Here is an 18,449-nt window from a genome sequence, read left to right as displayed (position 1 = left end):
AACATGTTTGATAACCAAAAACTATTTTTAATTTTTAAGAACAAAAAATAAGGTGTTTTTAGATAACGTGTTTTAGTTGTTTTTAATTGTTTTTTAAAGGTGGTTTTTAAAAATAATTATACAAACATATAAAATAATTAAAAATAAATTACTAGATATAAAAATTATTTTTAAAATATATTTAAAAATATTAATAATAGGTTTAAAATATTTTAAGTTTTCAAATAAACTTTTATTGTATCAAAATAAAAAAAAAACGGTTTTTAAAAACTGTTTTAAAAAATTATTTTTTAAAACAGTTATAAGGTAATATTATTCTCTCTCTCTCTCTATATATAAATCGTATAAAGTGGGCTACAGGCCGCCACTGTGTAACGCCTTTTATTTCATGCATGTGACACATATGTCAACACTTAATTTCAAAACAGTACCGCCCCTCATATTGTTGTTGACTTGCAATTGTGCACCCCCGTAAAGTATTAATAATGGTGCTCCATTGCTGCATTAAAAACTCTATATATTCTTCTTTTTTTTCATTGTAAAAGGAAATGTAAAATGACGTTTAACAAATGATGTGTCCATGCCTAACTTCAATGTCATGCATGATGTAACAAAATCTGATATCATCATTCGTCTTTGGACCATCATATTTGTCCTATAATTTGGTATTCTCTCGAGGCTTTTAAAAGAACCAAAAAAAAAAAAAAAAGACCAAATTGGGTGTTCCCAAGCATACCTTTTGGGCTTTTGGGAATTTGGGCTTTTCAGAAGAGCAATTGGGCAAAAGGCATGTGGAGGCCCACTCAATTCATACGGAAGATGAACCATTTCCAGAATTGCCTGAGGAGCAGCAGCCTACAAGCGTGAAGACTGAAGAGCATTTAATCAACCCAGGCAGACCTGCAATGTCAGCAGCCTATAGGCATTAATTTCACTTGTTGAAGATACATTTTCTATTCAATATTCTACTCATTTCCACTCCACTCTCAAATAATGCTGTGGACAAATGAATCCTCATAGCACTAATTTTATTAATTGGGCCCTAGCACAAACAGTAGTGGGTAGAGTTAGCCACTTAAACATAGGCCGGGCCGAACCGGTTCGTCAGCAACTGACGCTCAGCCTAGCCCATGAAAGTCTAAACTTTCTTTTTCTAGGGCCTGCAGACCCATTATCGAATAAAGCATATTTTTGTATCAATAATTTAATATTAGCTATAAAATTGATTCCTTAATTAAATTGTAAGGCTAAAATCCGACAAGCATAAAATTATTTTTAGGTTGAATTTACATCGTCCAAATCTGGGCCAATCTAAATAAGGAAATATTTATAATGCAGAGAAGCTTCTACACAACAAAAAAACCAAAATGCAAATGAAGAGCTGCTACACAGTAATCAAGTAATACCGAACGGTAGATCGTAGATCGTAAATACTGCGGAAGAAAAGGGAGGTTTGTACGGCGCGCCTCTCTCTCTCTCTCTCTCCCTCCCTCCTTCCCTCCCTCTATATCTCTCTTCCGAGAAAGAGAGAAAACAGAAAATAAAAAAAGCAAGAAAATACGATACCTTTCCCTTCTTAAGCGCGTCGTTTGGAGCCAGTCAGCTCTGATTCAGCGGGGCGTTTAATTGATGAGATTTTCTTTTCTTTTCTTTTCGTTTCTTTTTCTTTTTAATTTTAATAACTAAAATCGCACTAGATTAATAGCATCGAACGATCAAACAACAATCTGTCTGCGGTGGTAGCCATGGACAACATAATCAACAAGCTTCGGAACTTGGATGCTTACCCTAAGATCAACGAGGATTTCTACAGCCGTACACTCTCCGGTGGCGTTATTACCCTCGCCTCATCCATTTTTATGCTCTTGCTCTTCATCTCCGAGCTCAGTTTGTACTCTATCCCTCGATACACATATATTTTAGGGTTTAATGATTTTATTGTTTGAAACTTATTGGATCTGGAATTATTGTTTTGTTATATGGGTGTCTGATCCTTGTCTGGATTGGTTGATTTATTTCAATTTGAGAATTGGTGCAAGCATTGTTCGTAATGACTGATTCTCTATTGGATCTGTGTGTTCCAATGGGAGCGGTGTTGCTTCCATTAGGCTATGAATTATGTTTGTTGTAGTATAATTGGTTTATCTTAGTTGTAGATTTGTACAGCTTATTTGTATCCGATAAAGTGGAAGGGTCTAGGTGTAATATTAACTTTGGCGGTTGATATTAGGTTCAAAATTGGTTTGTAAATGTTTAGGGGTTTTTGATGTAATTTACTTAGAACAAAAACTGAAAAACAGCTACTGTAGTTATACTATATCTTAGACCTTTGCGCCTTGGGCTTCCAGAAGCAAATTTATTTAAGCGTAATCTTAAGTTCATGTTGGGCTGTTACCCTATTTCACGATATGTGTATTTCAACTTCAGGATTTTCTTTGTGTGTCTGCTCAGTCAAATTATTTGTGTGTGCTGAATTCTAACAAAATAACAATTGAATTCTAGGGATCAACAATATCAGCAAAATCTAGAAGTTCAATCATAGAGGGCCATAACATAAAAAGAATTCTTTTTTTTTTTTTTTCCATGGCCAATGGGTAAAGAAGATAACAGACAGAGTAGACATTCATAAGAATGCCTGCCAAAAAAGAAAAAAAGAAAAATAAAAAAGAAAGGAAGAAGAAGATACTGGAGAGTAATAGAGATCTTATTAATTCAGAGAAAGGAGATATGTCGTGAGTAGTCCAGTCTTTAATCCTGCTGATTTTGGCTGTAAAGTGGGCTCATTACCATTTGATAGAGAAGTCAATCATGGAGGGCCATCTACGAAACATAATCAGAGTAGACATTCATAAGCATGCCTAACAAAGAAAAAAAAGGAAGAAGAAGATACTGGAGAGCAATAGAGGCCTTATTAATTCAGAGAAAAGAAAAAAGTCATGAATTGTCCAGTCTTTAATCCTGCTGAATTTGGTTGTAAAGTGGCTTCATTACCATCACCCTATTTGAGTCTTCCCTTGGACTTGCCTTTTAAGTGCTCCTCTTTGGGATTTGGTGGTAGAAAGATACGAGTTTCTGTTGGTTAAGAGGGAATCTCATTAAGGTTAACTCATTCTCGCCCAGATTCTCTATTGATCCTATATTCTTGCTTCCTGTGGCTGGTTTCAATTCCAAAGTCACTTGGTGGAAATTCGAGAAAAGGTCAGGAAATATTATTTTGAAAGATGGAGAGCATGGTGAGTTTAAATATCTTCATAAGGGTGGGCTGGAGTTTGTGCATGAAGTAGAGGTGGTGCTTTGAGGGCACCCATTTGGTTGACTGAGACTTTGTTATGGTAAGTGGCTTAAAAGGGGATGGGATACTTTAAGAAATGAAAGACCTTTTAAATGGGAATGATGCTAAAAAATACCCTCAGATGGGACTCCCTTGGTCAGGTTCATAAGGATGTGGCTTTATGAAAAGATACTGGTTATTATACCTTTAAAGAAAGGTGTAAGCTTCCAATAAGCAGTGGGTGCAGAGCAAGGTTTTTGGAGGATGTGATGCACTCTTGTGCATGCATTTTGTATATTTACGAAATTCTCACGGTCAATAGTGTGACTCTGAATGACTATTTGTTGCCTTCTAAGTTGAATGATGTGAGTTCTGTCATTGAAGGAAATCTGGTGGATTGGAATGTTAATTTTTTGTGCTCTATCTTGGAAAGTACTCAGAAATGGAAAGAAAAAAGGGAAGAAATCTTAGAGCCCATTTGACAAAGTTTTTAAAACAAACCTCAAAAAATAGTTTTTAAGAACAATTGTCAATTGTTTTCAAGAATAAAATTCTACTTGGGAACTTAAATGTAGAAAACAGTTTTAAAATTGTTCTAAAAAACAACCTATTTTCAAAACAAATTTTTAAAAAACTGTTTCTAGAAAGAAAAAAAAATGTCAAACATGTTTTTTTAGTTAGAAATCCGCTTTCAAGAACAGTTTCCAAACTAGCCCTAGCTCTTGTTTAGTTTACTGTAGAAATACAAAAGGAAAATGAAATGCGGTGAAAATTATTAACAAATAAATACATCTTCAAGGAAAAGGAGAAAAAAATTGGAAGAAATTCTCTTATATGATTTAGAATGAACAATACGAAGGAAAATAAAATAAAATGAAAATTATTTAGAAGCTTATACATTTTCAAATTCTTCATTTTTTATATAAAAAAGTGGAAAAAACAATTGGAGAATGATTGGAAAAAAATGTATTACATTCAAATTTGTTTATTTACTTAGTTTCCTTCATTTTATCTTTCCTTCCCCTTTTTCTTTTCCGTCATCTTTTCTCCAACACTTATAGTGATTCAAATGAGCTTTGCTCTAACATGTAGAAGAAAAGCTCTCTAGATTGAAGTGGGAGTATAGATTTACTTGGGAAATTGGTTTTGTTTCATCATTCTTTTAAATATTCGAAAAGTAGATCATGAGTGCCTTTGCACAGATAGAGCTGCTTGAATTACCTCTCTCCCTCTCTCTCTCTCTCTCTCCAGCAACTCTTGATCATGTCTTTGCCATGAAGCTTCTAATTTTCATGAGATGGATGATCTATCTCAAATAATCATATCATGTGCAAAGGTGATGCTGAGAATGTGAGCCATCTTTTGATCCTCTGTTGCTTTGAAACTCGATTATCATGCCCTCTTGAGTTTTAGTTTGGAATAGTTGGATTAGGCTCAAAGACATGAGTAACATGGTTGGATGCTATTATTGCAATGCATATATTGATGAAGTGCTAAACTTTGGTGACTGAAAGAGGGTAATTTTGTCTGTTAAAAGCTGGACTTGATTATGATTTTTAATGGAATCTTTCAGCCCTTATTTCTCTTGATGTCTTGGTGGTGGTTCTTTTTTTAATATATATATTAATTTTTAATCCAGTTAGATATCTGAAAGGGCTGCATGGGATCCTCCCCTATGGGATTGATATATTGGAGGCTTAATGATAAACTGATCTGTTCACATTTACAACCGCACAAGTACCCTCATGTTTCAAAGGAAGTTTGTCTTTGCAGTTGCTAAACTGACATTGATCTTTGCCCCTACTGGAAAGGATTCACTGCCATCACTGGATGGGGCCAACTGAACCATATGATTCCTTCATTCCTTTGCTCATCAGAAATCATGCTAACATGCACGGATTTAAGTGATAAACCTCGGTACTAATAGCTTAGACCTATTTCTGCATTTATATCACTTATGTTGTTATATGCTTGTAGAAACTGACCTATTATTTGGAATGTACGGCTTTCAGATTTAAATCCTGTGCCTTTGCAGTTAGCTTTACAGCTTTACAGATTTAATTGGCATTAGTTTTTTCTCTGTGTTCCTTGCTTTGTGAATACTGTTAATCAACTCGCTTTGCCCCCTGTCCCTTTAATCATTTATTGTATTCTTATACATTGACTTTTGTCCTTTCACTTGGTTCCAGGGTTATATCTCCATGCTGTAACAGAAACAAAGCTTGTAGTAGATACTTCAAGAGGAGAAACACTACGTATCAATGTAATATCATACTCTTTTTCTGTAAAAGAACAGCAAATAGCTTCTCAATCGCTGGAAGCTTTTAAGATTTTTCATTCCCTCTTTTATCCTATAATTTTGCATTAAATTTCTACAACATTATACAACCCTCATTAAGGTTTAACAGTTCTTGCGAGCTCCTGATTCTGAATTTTGAATGTTTTGCTTTTATTGTTAGTTTCTTGGTTATGGGTTCTTTGATGGCTTTGAGAATGTCTATTTCATGAAACTTCAGGATATTTGTGGCTTTGCTAGCCAGCTATAATGTTTGTCCTTGACAACTTATTATATTTATTGGTGGTTTCATATTTTATAATCAGTAACGTGATTGTTTCATGATTTACCTCAATTATCCACTTGATTGATCCATGTGCTTTTTATGTTTGAAAGTGCAGTTTGATGTCACTTTTCCTGCCCTTCCATGTTCCATACTCAGTCTTGATGCCATGGATATAAGTGGAGAGCAACATCTTGATGTGGTATGTGTTTCAAGGACCACATGGTCCACATCTTGCTGTTGATTATGTTTTTCTTAAAATAGCAATTTTTAGTGACCTGTTGCCATAAAATTTCGCTCATCCATGCGTGCACACATGCATAACTCTTAATGTAGAGCGTTCCCCCCTCCCAACCCAAAAAGGGGCTGGTGGCAGGGGGTGGTGGGGGTGAGAGGAAGCTTAACCTTCTTTAAACCTCTAGCATAAATAAATGGACCATGCAACCAAGCTAGTAGAGTGTCTAGAAAAGGAAGTAACTGACAAGTATGGGTAGCATTTTTTGCACTTCATGTTTTGATGGATGTATTCTGCGTATTTATGTTTTTTCTTTGCACTTGTGAAAGCACTGTCTGCAACTTCACAAGTATAAGCAGGCATCCTAGCCACCCTGTTGAAAGCTTGCATCAAACTTGGTTATCATTGTCTAATCTTGCCATGTAGTTCTTCTTACTTCTTGAACTTTTGGGGCTGTATAAAAATAACACAAATATACAATGGCAGTGGGTTTACTACAATATATGTTTAACACAATATGATAGCTTAACACTCCCTCCAGCCATTGATGGGAAGGAATTCATACTATGCAACTTAATAACAAGGTAGAAATTATAATGTGATTTAAGAAATATGCGTGTCTTTGTTTGGGGAGCAGCTAATGCACTGGAAAGCCAGCTTGAGGTTCCCTTCTATGATTATTTTGGGTTATCGTAGTCCCAGATTAATGAGGGAAGGTTTTTTTTCTTCCAACTAACATGGTCTGTGGGATTTTAATTTTTTTCCCCCTTTTTTGTAATAGTTTAGGTGTGGAAGACAAGGTGAGAAACTGAGGAGAGAATTTGGGGAAATGATGCTTTTTGAAGAAAAAAAGGGAACAAAGCAAGAAAGAAAAAGTAAAATAAAAATAAAAATAAAAATTGGAAGATCATGCCGATGGTGGGATGCTTGCCTTTTAGCCCTCTGCTGGAATACGCTAGCCTGTTTTCCCACTTAAGACTGTGCTAGACAAACACATTTCTAGAGCCTTTTATTCCTGTCCTGGTGGAGAACAGTATAATGCTGCAGTCAAACACTATTTTAGAAGTTAACACATCAAGAATAAGGGGAATTTAGGAAGTTACCCACAGCACAGTTATTGAAATTTTCCACAGTGATACCAGCTATGTGCACTGGTGTAGCGCACATTACTTCTGAACTTGACTGTATTCAGTTCTGTGTGCATGTAATGTGGTGCTTATCACTTTTGACCTTATATTTTTGTTCCTTGTTCTGTTGAGTGACATTTATTTTCATGCCTTTTATTTGCAGAGACATGACATAATCAAGAAAAGAATAGATGCCCATGGCAGTGTTATAGAAGCAAGGCAGGATGGGATTGGTTCTCCTAAGGTTAGTAATAAGATATTTCTTGAAGTTCATCTTTGGGACAAACATTTTTCATATATATCTATGGATCAACTTGAGTCCTACGTCTTGATGACATGACACCCTCAAAGCAACTCAGAGTATTATCAATGGTGTAGGAAGTTTAGTCTCTGGTTGAGGGGGTGCTGTTTTTTGTTGTTCCCCCTTTTTTTGTGGCAATTTTAGGCTCCTATATATACTTCTTGTATACATTGGGGCACTCTTTTAGCGTTTCTCTATTTAATATACTCCTTTTTGATCCATCAAAAAAAAAAAAAAGTTTAGTCTCTCCACATAAGAAATGTGTTTTTGCAGCATCCGCAAAATCAAAAGGGGATTCTAAACTTAAGACTGCACTGAGGACAGAAAAGCAGAGGTATTTGGATTCTAGCAAGTCCAGATTTTATTGAATGGAGCGTTGTTTATGATTAGGGTGTCATTGAACCATTGACGTTGAGTGATAAATCTTCCTCCTTTTAAGCCAATTGAACATAGTTATTAAAAACTTGTGATACAGAATATAATATAATGATGTGATATGTATCACAATTCATATCTTTTTTTAAAAGTTATCTTATGATACATATATGATGCATGATACAATATGCAATACATTTTGGCGGTGGGTGTATAGATATTGTATACCTTGAGTCACTCTTTTGGCGTCTCTTTTCAATAGATCTTTTCTTTACCTATCAAAAAAAAAAAAAAATGATACAATATGCAATACAATGATACATACTCTTTCAACTATTTTTAATAATTTTTAAGAAAAATCAAATTCAAATTTTTTTTTTTTTGTTAAATGAATTATAATATTACTTTTTCAAATATATAGGAAGGTTAAAAATTGGTCATAAAAGAGAGAGAGAGGTGAAGGTAAAATAATCCTACTAGAAAAGCCATAGTCCATAGTTTTAAAAGGAACGGTTTAGGTAGGCCTAGGCACAAGGTGGCGCGATGCGAAGCTTCGACGCCTCATCTTACTCTAGGCGCAGCCTGTTGAAGAAGGCATTGCTTAAGTGTGAAAAGTGCTCGCCTTTGACCAAGTGCAAATCTCCACAAAGGTACACTTCTTCCAATTTTTTTTCTCCCTTCTTCTTGTCCTCTAAAGCCCTAATCTGGGCTGCACTGGAAGGTTGAAGAGAACTGCGAAGAAGAGGCTTTCTTTCTTAATTTCCTTGATGGTCCCAACGTACCTTTTTGGGCTTTTTGAGCTTTCTCAATTTCTTTGACGACCCCTTGGTATTTTCTCTGTTTTTCAATTTAATATCTATTTATTTGTCCTGAACACATTTCTCTATTTAGGGCAAATAAATAGATATTAAATTGAAAAACAGAGAAAAATACCAAAGGGTATATATATGTATGTGCGCCCTGCTTCACTAAAGCCCGTGCCTCACTTCACTAAAGCCTTCGTCTTGCGCTTTGCACTTTTTAAAACTATGTTACATTAGAAGTTAAGTAAATTTATTTTTACAATGAAATATTAGAAAATTTTCATTTAAATAGTTTGAATGTTGACATTAAAAATGATAGTAATTGGTGAATAAAAACAAGCTTAATATGTTAGTTTTCTTTTATTTCTTTTTTCACTAGGAAAGGAAAGATGACAATCATGAAAAGTTGGAAGTTTGGAGATGATATATCTGTATCTAATATCTATAAACAATACATCTAAGACATACAAATGACTGGACTTTTGAAATAAACATCAAATATAAAATTTTTAAGGTTTATTTTTGTGGATTTTGTGATGAAACTATACATTAAACTCATATTTTATTAAATTGAACTTTTCAAAACTCTGGCATTCAATATTTTTATATGATATGATATAGTTTAACTCTTTAGATCCTATTATCTTTTATGAAATTAAATATATATTTCATGCTTCCAAGATATATGCACATGTATGGATATATATGTATTTTTTTTTTTACCATATAAAAAATTTATGATACATGATATAGAAAAAAAAAAAAAAACGATATACGATATGTTTTATGAGTTAACAACTATGCAACGGAATCTACTATTCAAATGATTCTTTTCATTTATTCTGATGTTGCAGATAATTATGCTGAACATGCTATTTACTTATGAATGGATCCAAGAAACTCTACCTTTCTCTATATGTTGTATATTTTTATTTTTAATCTTTCATTTTTCTGATTACCTTTTTTCCTGCATGACAGATTGAAAAGCCTTTACAGAAACATGGAGGCAGGCTTGAGCATAACGAAACGTATTGTGGGTCATGTTATGGTGCAGAAGCGGTATGGAGCCCTTATGTTGATATTTACCTAAGAAATAATATTAAAATCTGTATGTGCAATATGTAGTCCACTGACTTGGGAAACATTGAACTGGATAGCTTTCATTCAGTCAACCGTGCCCATCCTTGCCAACTTGCTTGAGCCTGGCTCTCAAAATTTATGAGCTTCATTATAGGATTGAGCTTGGATTATTTATCTAAAGAATGATCTCAAGAGATCGGTTCATCTTGGAATGTTAGTGCTATTTACAAGTCAAGCCAAGTAGCACACTGCTTGCACTTGTCTCAAAAAGTTAATGATCTCTAAACTAGGGTTGAACTTGGCTGATTTGCTTATTAATGATCTCAAGCAAGCTTCTAATTGAGTAAATCTCAAGCTAAATTCAAGTAGCTTGGTTTTTATTGCAGCCTATGTATTTCTAGAAGTACTCTTGTTTACTATGTAACAAAGTGCATGCATTTAGTACCCCATTGCATGTTAATTGTGTATCTTATATCTAGCATGTTCCTCTGGCTGTAATGCTATATTTCTTTTTATTTTATGTTTGGTCTTAAATTAATGGTGTTTGAGTAGACACTACAAGATGTTGTAGGGTTTGCTCAATTTTTTTTTCTCTTATGAACAAAGTAGTTCCATGGGTTGGAGGCAATAGTTAGCTCATAATTAAAGTGTGATGATAGGGTCAAAAAGGGGCAAAAATGCCTATTACCAATCTACTGTAACTGATGATTATTACTCTGTTTTTTAATAATAAATAATTTACTTAGAACTACCTGGGTTCCATGGTGGATAACTCATCCTTTGCTGATGAAGTTTCTTGTAAAATGCAACCATTTTAACCAAAGACCTTTTTTTCTGCACCTATATTGATGACTTGTATTCCATTTTCCCTTTGTTATTTTGCAGTCAGATGATGATTGTTGTAATAACTGTGAAGAAGTTCGTGAAGCATACCGGAAGAAAGGTTGGGCGATGTCAAATCCAGATTTGATTGACCAGGTCTATTACTATGAAATCTTTAGTTTTCTTGGCACTACATATTTTCTAGGTTTAAGTTCCTTTTAGGACATCAGTTATCTTGAACCAAAATGAATTACCTTAACATTAAAAATTTAGCGGTTGCAATGTTGTGAAATGAAAGTGAATGTCTAATTTTGCCACAGTGGAAGGTGAGGTTGTATGGGTAGATTTTTTTTCTCCCCTCCTCTGAAGGCATCCTATTTCATGAAGCCATAATTACATCATCACTTGATTTTGATGAACATGTATTTAACTTTTATTTTATAGAATCTTTACTTGAGGTGAGATGATCTTTTGGGGTAAGCTTATGGAAAACCATTAGGAAAGGATGGGATTATCTTAAAAGCAGGACAACCATTCAGGTCAGAAATGGTATGAATACTAAATTCTGGTGGGACAGATGGGTGGGTGAGAGTTCTTTGAAGGTGGCTTTTCCATTGCTTTTCAATTTAGCCTCTGATAAGAATGCTACAATAGCAGAAGTGTGGGATGGGGGAAGAAATGGAGGCCATTGGCCTCTCTCTTTGGTTCAGAAGGCATTTTCAGGATTGGGAAATGATGCAGTGATTCAATTTCTCAAGCTCATTTATTCAGTAGGAGTACAAGGAGTAGGGCTGAGCAGCTTACAATGAAAAGAATATAGTAAGAGAATCTTTTGTGTTAAAGTCTTACTATAGGTCTTTATGTGGCAGAAGTAGAGATGTTCCATACCAAAGAAATTTGAGGTAATGTGCCCCTTTGAGTCCCTCACTTCTTTTTTGGCACGGGAAGCAATTTGGGGGAAAATCCTAACCATAGATACCCTCATGAGAAGGAGGCAGACAATGGTTAGTAAGTGTAGCCTTTGCAAAGATAATGAAGAAACAACAAATCACTTGCTAATTCATTGTGATAGGGCAAAAAAGCTGAGGAATCTTATTTTAGCAATTTTTGGGTTGAAATGGGTGTTTGGCACATGGTTCCCGTATGTTTATCTTGATGTATATGGAAAGAGCATGACCGAAGAATATTTTGTGCAAAAGAGTTGCTAGATCAAAGAATGAAGGAGACCTTTTTGAAATCTTTGTTGGAATGGCATCAGACTGTAATGGGGATGGGGATTGTCAGAATGTTGGATTTGATTGATAGCCTTAATTGTGAATAGGTAGGTCCTTTGTATTATGAATAGATCTTCTTGCAGGCACTCTTTTTCAGGGTTTTTTTTTTTTTTTCTTTTTGTCCAAAATTTGGAGCCTTTTGTATACCTCCCATTTACTTTGGGTGCACCTCCTAATTAATTAAAAAGATCAAGAAGGACCAGACATCCATCCACAATGTACAGATTTAGATAAAGACGATGGAATGGATTCCTTAACATGGACCCATACAGCTGAACAAACGAGTGAAATTACAAAAAGTGAAACTACATTTGGAACAAACATTAGATTGATTCAAGGAGGCGCATAATCTCCAACAAAAGATACAAATTGTTTTGTTTTTCTTTTAGCTAGCTCATCTATCACCTGATTAGCTAAGTGAAGATATCAAATATTTAGTGCAGCCACCCATGAGAAGACATTTAATGAACAGATTTGTCATCCTTATAGTTATTCTAGGGAAGATGTTGCTCTTGGAGGAGCGCATGGATTTTCGAGGATACTTGGAGGATGCCATAGTCGTTGTGGGATTTGCTTCATTTCTATGGTTTTTTTTGGGCTTACTTTACAGACATTTTTAAACCCTACCCTTTGAGTGTTATTTAGCTTAGTTGGCTCTCCATTTGTACACATTAGGGTTGGGTTACAAGGGCTGCTGTTGTTATACTTGTATAGGCCTTTTGTCCTTATTGTATAGCCATCCTTGTTTTGTGGAGGTTTTCTTAGTTTCTTTTAATCAGGTTTGTACATTATGGGGAAGACTTCTCATCCTTCTCATGCTTTTCATATCAATTAATACAGTTTGTTTCTGATAAAAAATAAAAAATGTTGCTCTTGCTACCACATGATTTCCTGCTGTAGGTTTCATTTGGTTTGATCCATCCTTGCTACTACTGAATTTGGATTATATATTTATTTATTTTTATCCCTCCTATTTTATTAAGCCATAATTGTATCATCACTTGACTTTGATAATACATAAATATTTATTTAACTTTTATAATATCTTTAGTGAGATCTAAATTGTTTAAAACTGGAAATGTCATAGGGAAAATGTTGCTCTTGCTCCCATCTGAATCCCACACCAGGTTCATTTTGTGCGATCCATCACTAATAGTGCAGAATTGGATTTTTTGTATCAAATATTTGCTAGTACATTTAGCCGCAGAAGGTGAAATTAGTAACATGAGACAATTCATGTTATAGGTATTCCTGATTGCTTTCATCATTTAGTCATCTGATCTTAGAGGGATGTGAAAGATCAACTTACAATATTATCATGATTAACCAACCTTTCCTAAATCAGGAATGTCCGTAAAGTGTCAGGACTTTGTGCAGGATCCATACTTGATTAGTTCTCTTTTCAATAACATTCACTTTGCATCAAAAACAACAAAGTCTGTATCCCAACTAGATATTTATTTTTTCTTTTGATAATGAGGAAACCCACTAGCCCCACTTGGGACCAGGAAAAACCATGGATATAGGACAACTCCCCTTAGAACTGTATATTGAGTGATGCAACTTATGCAATGTGGTATCGACATGGTTCCCATGGATACACAACCCATTCCCTTCAAATCATGTATAAAGTAACGTGACCCATATAATATTATATTGATGTGGCTATTGTGCAGTTGTCTAGGTAAACACCAGGACAATCAACAGAGATATCATGTAGCCTTGTCTAACTATATTTATAAATATGATGAGGGTATCTGATGTTTTCTTAAAAAACTATTCTGCCTCTGGAGATGTTCTTCCCCTCATTTTTCACTGATTCAGAAAAGGACCGATCATGAGTTGTGTCATGATTTTATTGATTGTATGAGTTGCAAATTTTCTTCATGAATTTAAACTTTCGTCTTTTTCGCCTTTATGATTTTTATATGACATCCAGTGCAAGAGAGAAGGTTTTCTGCAAAGGATTAAAGATGAAGAAGGTGAAGGGTGTAATATATATGGATTCTTGGAAGTTAATAAGGTTGCTGGGAATTTCCATTTTGCACCTGGGAAAAGCTTTCAACAATCAAATATTCATGTACACGATCTGCTGGCATTTCAAAAGGATAGCTTTAATGTGAGATATATTCCTACTGGCTTGAGCTCTGGTAGTAGATGTTCAAACATTTTTAAAATAAAATAAAAAAATTGTCTGCATTAAGTGATACACATTATCATCCTTCTATTTTGTGATACAGATTAGTCACAAGATCAACAGGTTAGCTTTTGGAGACTATTTCCCTGGTGTTGTGAATCCTCTCGATGGGTAATATTCTTTTCTTTTCATCCCCTTTAATCATTTTTTCTAGAAATTCTTTTTTATGATTCAATTGATTAGATGCTGGCCTTCTCCTTGGTTTTATGAAATTGCATTAATATATTCTCTTTTATTGTTTTAATTTTCAGTGTGCAATGGATACAGGCAACTCCAAGTGGGATGTATCAGTATTTCATCAAGGTTAGCATTCTCTATGTGATTTTTTCTATTTTTCTCTTTTTCTCTTTTTCTTTCTCCCTCTCTGAAATGTTTTACTTGCATATAATAAAAAGATATATTTTTAAAATTCATGCAGTGTGGAGAGGAATTTTCTGGGAATGAGATTATTCTCTCATCTCCCACTTAAAGTTTGTTGCAGGCACAATCTCCTCTTCATCCCATCTTCCTATCCAAATAAATATATATATATATATATATATATATTTATCAATTCATTTTAGGTTTGAAGATTGACATGGCTACGAGCAGAATCGCAACAAGCAAGTGTGAACATGGGAATGGATGGATTAATTTCTTTAACTTATGTTCTAGGTGCAAATCAATCTATTTTGGCCAATGAAGATTGGGTGGGAGCTAACTAAGGGAGGGAGTGGGTTTTTGTGTTTTATCTTTCTATGGTATAGCTTTTTGATACTCATTGTATACAATCCTGTGTACCTTCGTGGATAGTTTTTTGTTGTTTTATTCACAAAATTTTGCGCTTACTTATAATAATTAAAAAAGAAAAAAGCACGATGCTCCCTCCCTCTTTGATGCATTGTGAGTGAATGTGTGAGAAAATCAGCTGATCTCATCTTTTCTCCATTATGAAATGTCACTTTCATTCTAGGCACTAAATGATGCTAGTTTTAGTGAGGCACCTTCAATGGATTAGTTTTGGTTCCTTCTTTCCAGGCTCTGGGGATGTATTTGTTGTAATGCCCATATCCCATGGAAAGTTTGGTTCATTTGAGAAAGGAACCAAAGAATTTTGGAGATGATTCTATTGAGTTTACTTTTGCATGGTTGTGTAGTATTTGGCATTGAGGATATTCTTTTTTCTTCTTAATATTGGACGGATTTTGGATTATCTGCTTCCTGTTTCTTTGTTCTCAAAACATGGAAGCGCCACTGAATTATACTCCAATAGATGCTGGTTATTCCTGGGGAAAATTGATGCAAATGGTGTTTGGTTAACTCTCAGAGAATGCTGAGGTAGTACGGTCTAATGATTCTCTAAGCCTTTTGATCAAGGAGAATATCAACAGCGATGAGATAGGTGCTATCCCATTTGATTGATGGTTAGTCAAAACTTAAGTTTTCCCTTCAAGGCTGCTTGCATTAATGTCATTTGGTGAATAGGAGAAGTAAGAGGCAGCTCATGCAAAATATTCAGTGGTGGTGAAGAAGTAAATAACATCATTGGAGCTCTAGGGACGTTTAGAAACTACATATTTGGTTAATAATGGTGTTTTGGTATTGGAGGCTTTTTCCCAGTGTTACACCTTAGTATCTTTTTGGTGTTATAGGGAATTCTTCTGCAAATGTGTCCTTTTTGAGTTCCTTAACAAATTATGAGTGTTCTATATTGGAAACTGGCTTTTACTCGGGCTTTGCTCCATCTTCCTTTTAGATGTTAGTACATAGTGTGTAGATTATAAAATTTCATCCCAACATTAATTCTACAGGAAACTGTGAAAAGACATGACCAGTTGTATTTTTTGTTTCCCTTTTACTTTCCAAATTTTAGAGTAGTGTTGATAGTTATGCACATGATGTAAAATAATCGAAGAATCTGCCGTGTTGCAGGTTGTACCCACTGTATATACACATGTGAGTGGGCACACTATCTCAACAAATCAGGTGCCGTTAAACACATCAAAATTGTTACTCTCTGACTTATGCCTAAGCTTCCTTTTGAACATAAGATAAGATGCACTATTCTTTTTTTATGCAGTTCTCTGTTACAGAACATTTTAGGAATGCAGAACTAGGTCGCCTTCAGTCTCTTCCTGGAGTTTTCTTCTTCTATGACCTTTCTCCAATCAAGGTAAAGTTTGGGTGGTTCCATGTTTGCATAAGCAAGTTCAAGATCTAATTACTGGTCGTAAGTAATATTGGTGATGCTGGGCGACAGGTTGTCCTCACTAATGCAGTTCAGCCAATGACTCCTTTAGCATTATTCATTTCTTTCCTTTCCTGTTTTTTTTCCCCCTAAAACTTATGGAAAATCTTCTTTCTCTATGGTTATTATTACTTTGAAAACTCAAACTGAAAGCACATGCTATTTTGGGTTAAGTATGTTTTATCTTCAGGCAGGCGGTTCAGAGCATACTTGCAATAAGTTAAAAGAGTTCAGAGCATACTTGGGGTATCTGGATGCTTTTACCAGTCTCTCATATCTGATTCCCTGTAACAGGTGACTTTCACAGAGGAGCATGTGTCATTCTTGCACTTCCTAACAAATGTCTGTGCCATAGTTGGAGGTAGCTTCCTCGCTTCCTTTTTCCTCTTATTTAGTTAGGGCACTTGTTTTGCCTTCTTACTGTTACTTATATTACTTAAACATGAATGAGGTTAATTTGTTGTTACTCTGGATACTCTAATATGACTGAGGTTGATTTGCATATCTATCTTTTATTCCTTAAGTTCCTTCATTGATGACTCTCTCCCTCCCTTCCTTTCATGTACAACAAAAATGGGAAAACATTACATATTAAAACTTAACGTTTTGCATATATATCTTTAAATTCCCTCTCTTCCTCACTCCCTGTCATGCATCAACTGGGAATTCATTCCTTCTCCTGGTAAGTTGATGTATTATATCAACAGGCAAACATGGGGATTCTTCTGCTTTTTTCAAGTTTTAAAATCCATGTAAATGATCTTCTTTACCATACCTCAATAATTGTATTCCCTTTTTACCCCTTGATTGGATATGTAACAAATGTTTGTTGGCTTTTGTGTTTAGGTGTTTTCACTGTTTCAGGGATATTAGATTCCTTCATATACCATAGTCAAAAGGCAATCAAGAAGAAGATAGAAATTGGTAAATTTAGTTGATGACTAATTCGTTCAGCCTCCTTTGCTGCCGTGTTTTTGGTTGGTTTGGAGAGGACCTACTTTAGAGAAGAGAAACTGTGAATGACTCTCCCTGCAGAGTTGGCGGGCTTCTTTTGAACACAACTTAGGTTTTTCCATGTGATCTGTTTGATCAGTGAATTATATTAATTTTCTGTTCCGCATTAATATTTACTACCACCTCTTTACCTAGTGTTTTCAGTTATTTGTAATTGTACCAATGATGTGAATATCTGTTTGGAAGATAAGAGTGATTTATCATTTTTCTCATGATGAGAACTGCTGGAAATTTCTTGATTAGAAATATCAAGAACAATAAAGGATGGGGGTTGGGAGGTGGTTCTTTTGAAGGGGAATGGTGTCCAGATTTTGTTTTGAAAGGTGATGGCATTGACCAGGCATTGCTTGTGGCTGTATGAGCCGTGGTTGTTGATGCTGCCATTAGCATCAACTCTTTTGATTAGAATTGCAACTGTCTATAAACCTTAGAATGGATAAGGTGAGTAGTCAATTGCTGTTCTGTTCTGTCAACAATTGGGGCCTGCTCCATAAGAATTTGGTATCTTACAGATAAGCCCTAGGTGCTACCCAGGCATTTCTTTGAATATCTGAGCCATCTTATAATGTTTATAGCATGGACGATGCAGGTTAAGGAATAGCTCACTCTGAAAAATGATTAATTTTTCATCTTTTTTATTTTGGTTGCGAAGGTAGGAAATGGGAATATATCAATTATGGTCCAATTGGTCTTAGTGGATTTGAAAAGGTGAAAAGGTAAAATTGATTCTATTACGTCTCAGAAGATGAGCATAGCATTTTTGAGATGGCTGTTTTACCTTTATCCCAGGCAAAAGAATTTAAGAACCCGGCTATAAAGCATGCACCATGTTACTTTTGGAGTGCATACCTATCCCATTCTTGCAGTGTCGTTCTGTGGATTAAAGAGGATTTGTAAAATGCGACTATATTATGATTAGAAGGGATACACGAGGGCTAACATGCCAAATAAAATAAAATAAAAGAATATTCATTTTATACACGCCCTAAATACCAAGCCACTCCCGGCTCGTGCTCTACCTTTAAAGTAGAAGTTGAGGTTTGTGATCCCTTGCCATTTACACTTGGGTATCCACCTTCCTTTATCCAAATTATAAACGCTCGAATTTTGGCTGGCTACTTTTCGAACCTTTGAATTTCTAAATCACCAATGGCACTAGCATCAA

General features: G+C 35.0%; 1 protein-coding gene across 1 annotated transcript; it reads left to right on the top strand.

The window, feature by feature from the left end:
* Positions 1 to 1,375: 1,375 nt before the first annotated feature.
* LOC117906362 (endoplasmic reticulum-Golgi intermediate compartment protein 3-like) lies at positions 1,376 to 17,576 on the top strand. Its single transcript, XM_034819356.1, has 14 exons — positions 1,376 to 1,451; positions 1,698 to 1,887; positions 5,461 to 5,534; positions 5,948 to 6,031; positions 7,355 to 7,435; positions 9,649 to 9,729; positions 10,636 to 10,728; positions 13,786 to 13,965; positions 14,087 to 14,154; positions 14,295 to 14,346; positions 15,955 to 16,008; positions 16,103 to 16,195; positions 16,565 to 16,631; positions 17,117 to 17,576. The coding sequence occupies exons 2-14, from the start codon at positions 1,746 to 1,748 to the stop codon at positions 17,206 to 17,208; spliced, it is 1,161 nt and encodes a 386-aa protein (XP_034675247.1). The 5' UTR covers positions 1,376 to 1,451; positions 1,698 to 1,745; the 3' UTR covers positions 17,209 to 17,576.
* Positions 17,577 to 18,449: the final 873 nt, after the last annotated feature.

This window comes from Vitis riparia, chromosome 18 (assembly GCF_004353265.1).
Source record: "Vitis riparia cultivar Riparia Gloire de Montpellier isolate 1030 chromosome 18, EGFV_Vit.rip_1.0, whole genome shotgun sequence".
Classification (NCBI taxonomy): domain Eukaryota; kingdom Viridiplantae; phylum Streptophyta; class Magnoliopsida; order Vitales; family Vitaceae; genus Vitis; species Vitis riparia.
This window is presented reverse-complemented; position numbering and strand designations above follow the sequence as displayed.

Coding starts and splice junctions, on each gene's coding strand:
- LOC117906362 (XM_034819356.1), top strand. CDS start 1,746: ATGGACAACATAATCAACAAGCTTCGGAACTTGGATGCTTACCCTAAG. Junction 1,888..5,460: donor GCTCTTCATCTCCGAGCTCA/GTTTGTACTCTA, acceptor ACTTGGTTCCAG/GGTTATATCTCCATGCTGTA. Junction 13,966..14,086: donor TTCAAAAGGATAGCTTTAAT/GTGAGATATATT, acceptor TTTGTGATACAG/ATTAGTCACAAGATCAACAG.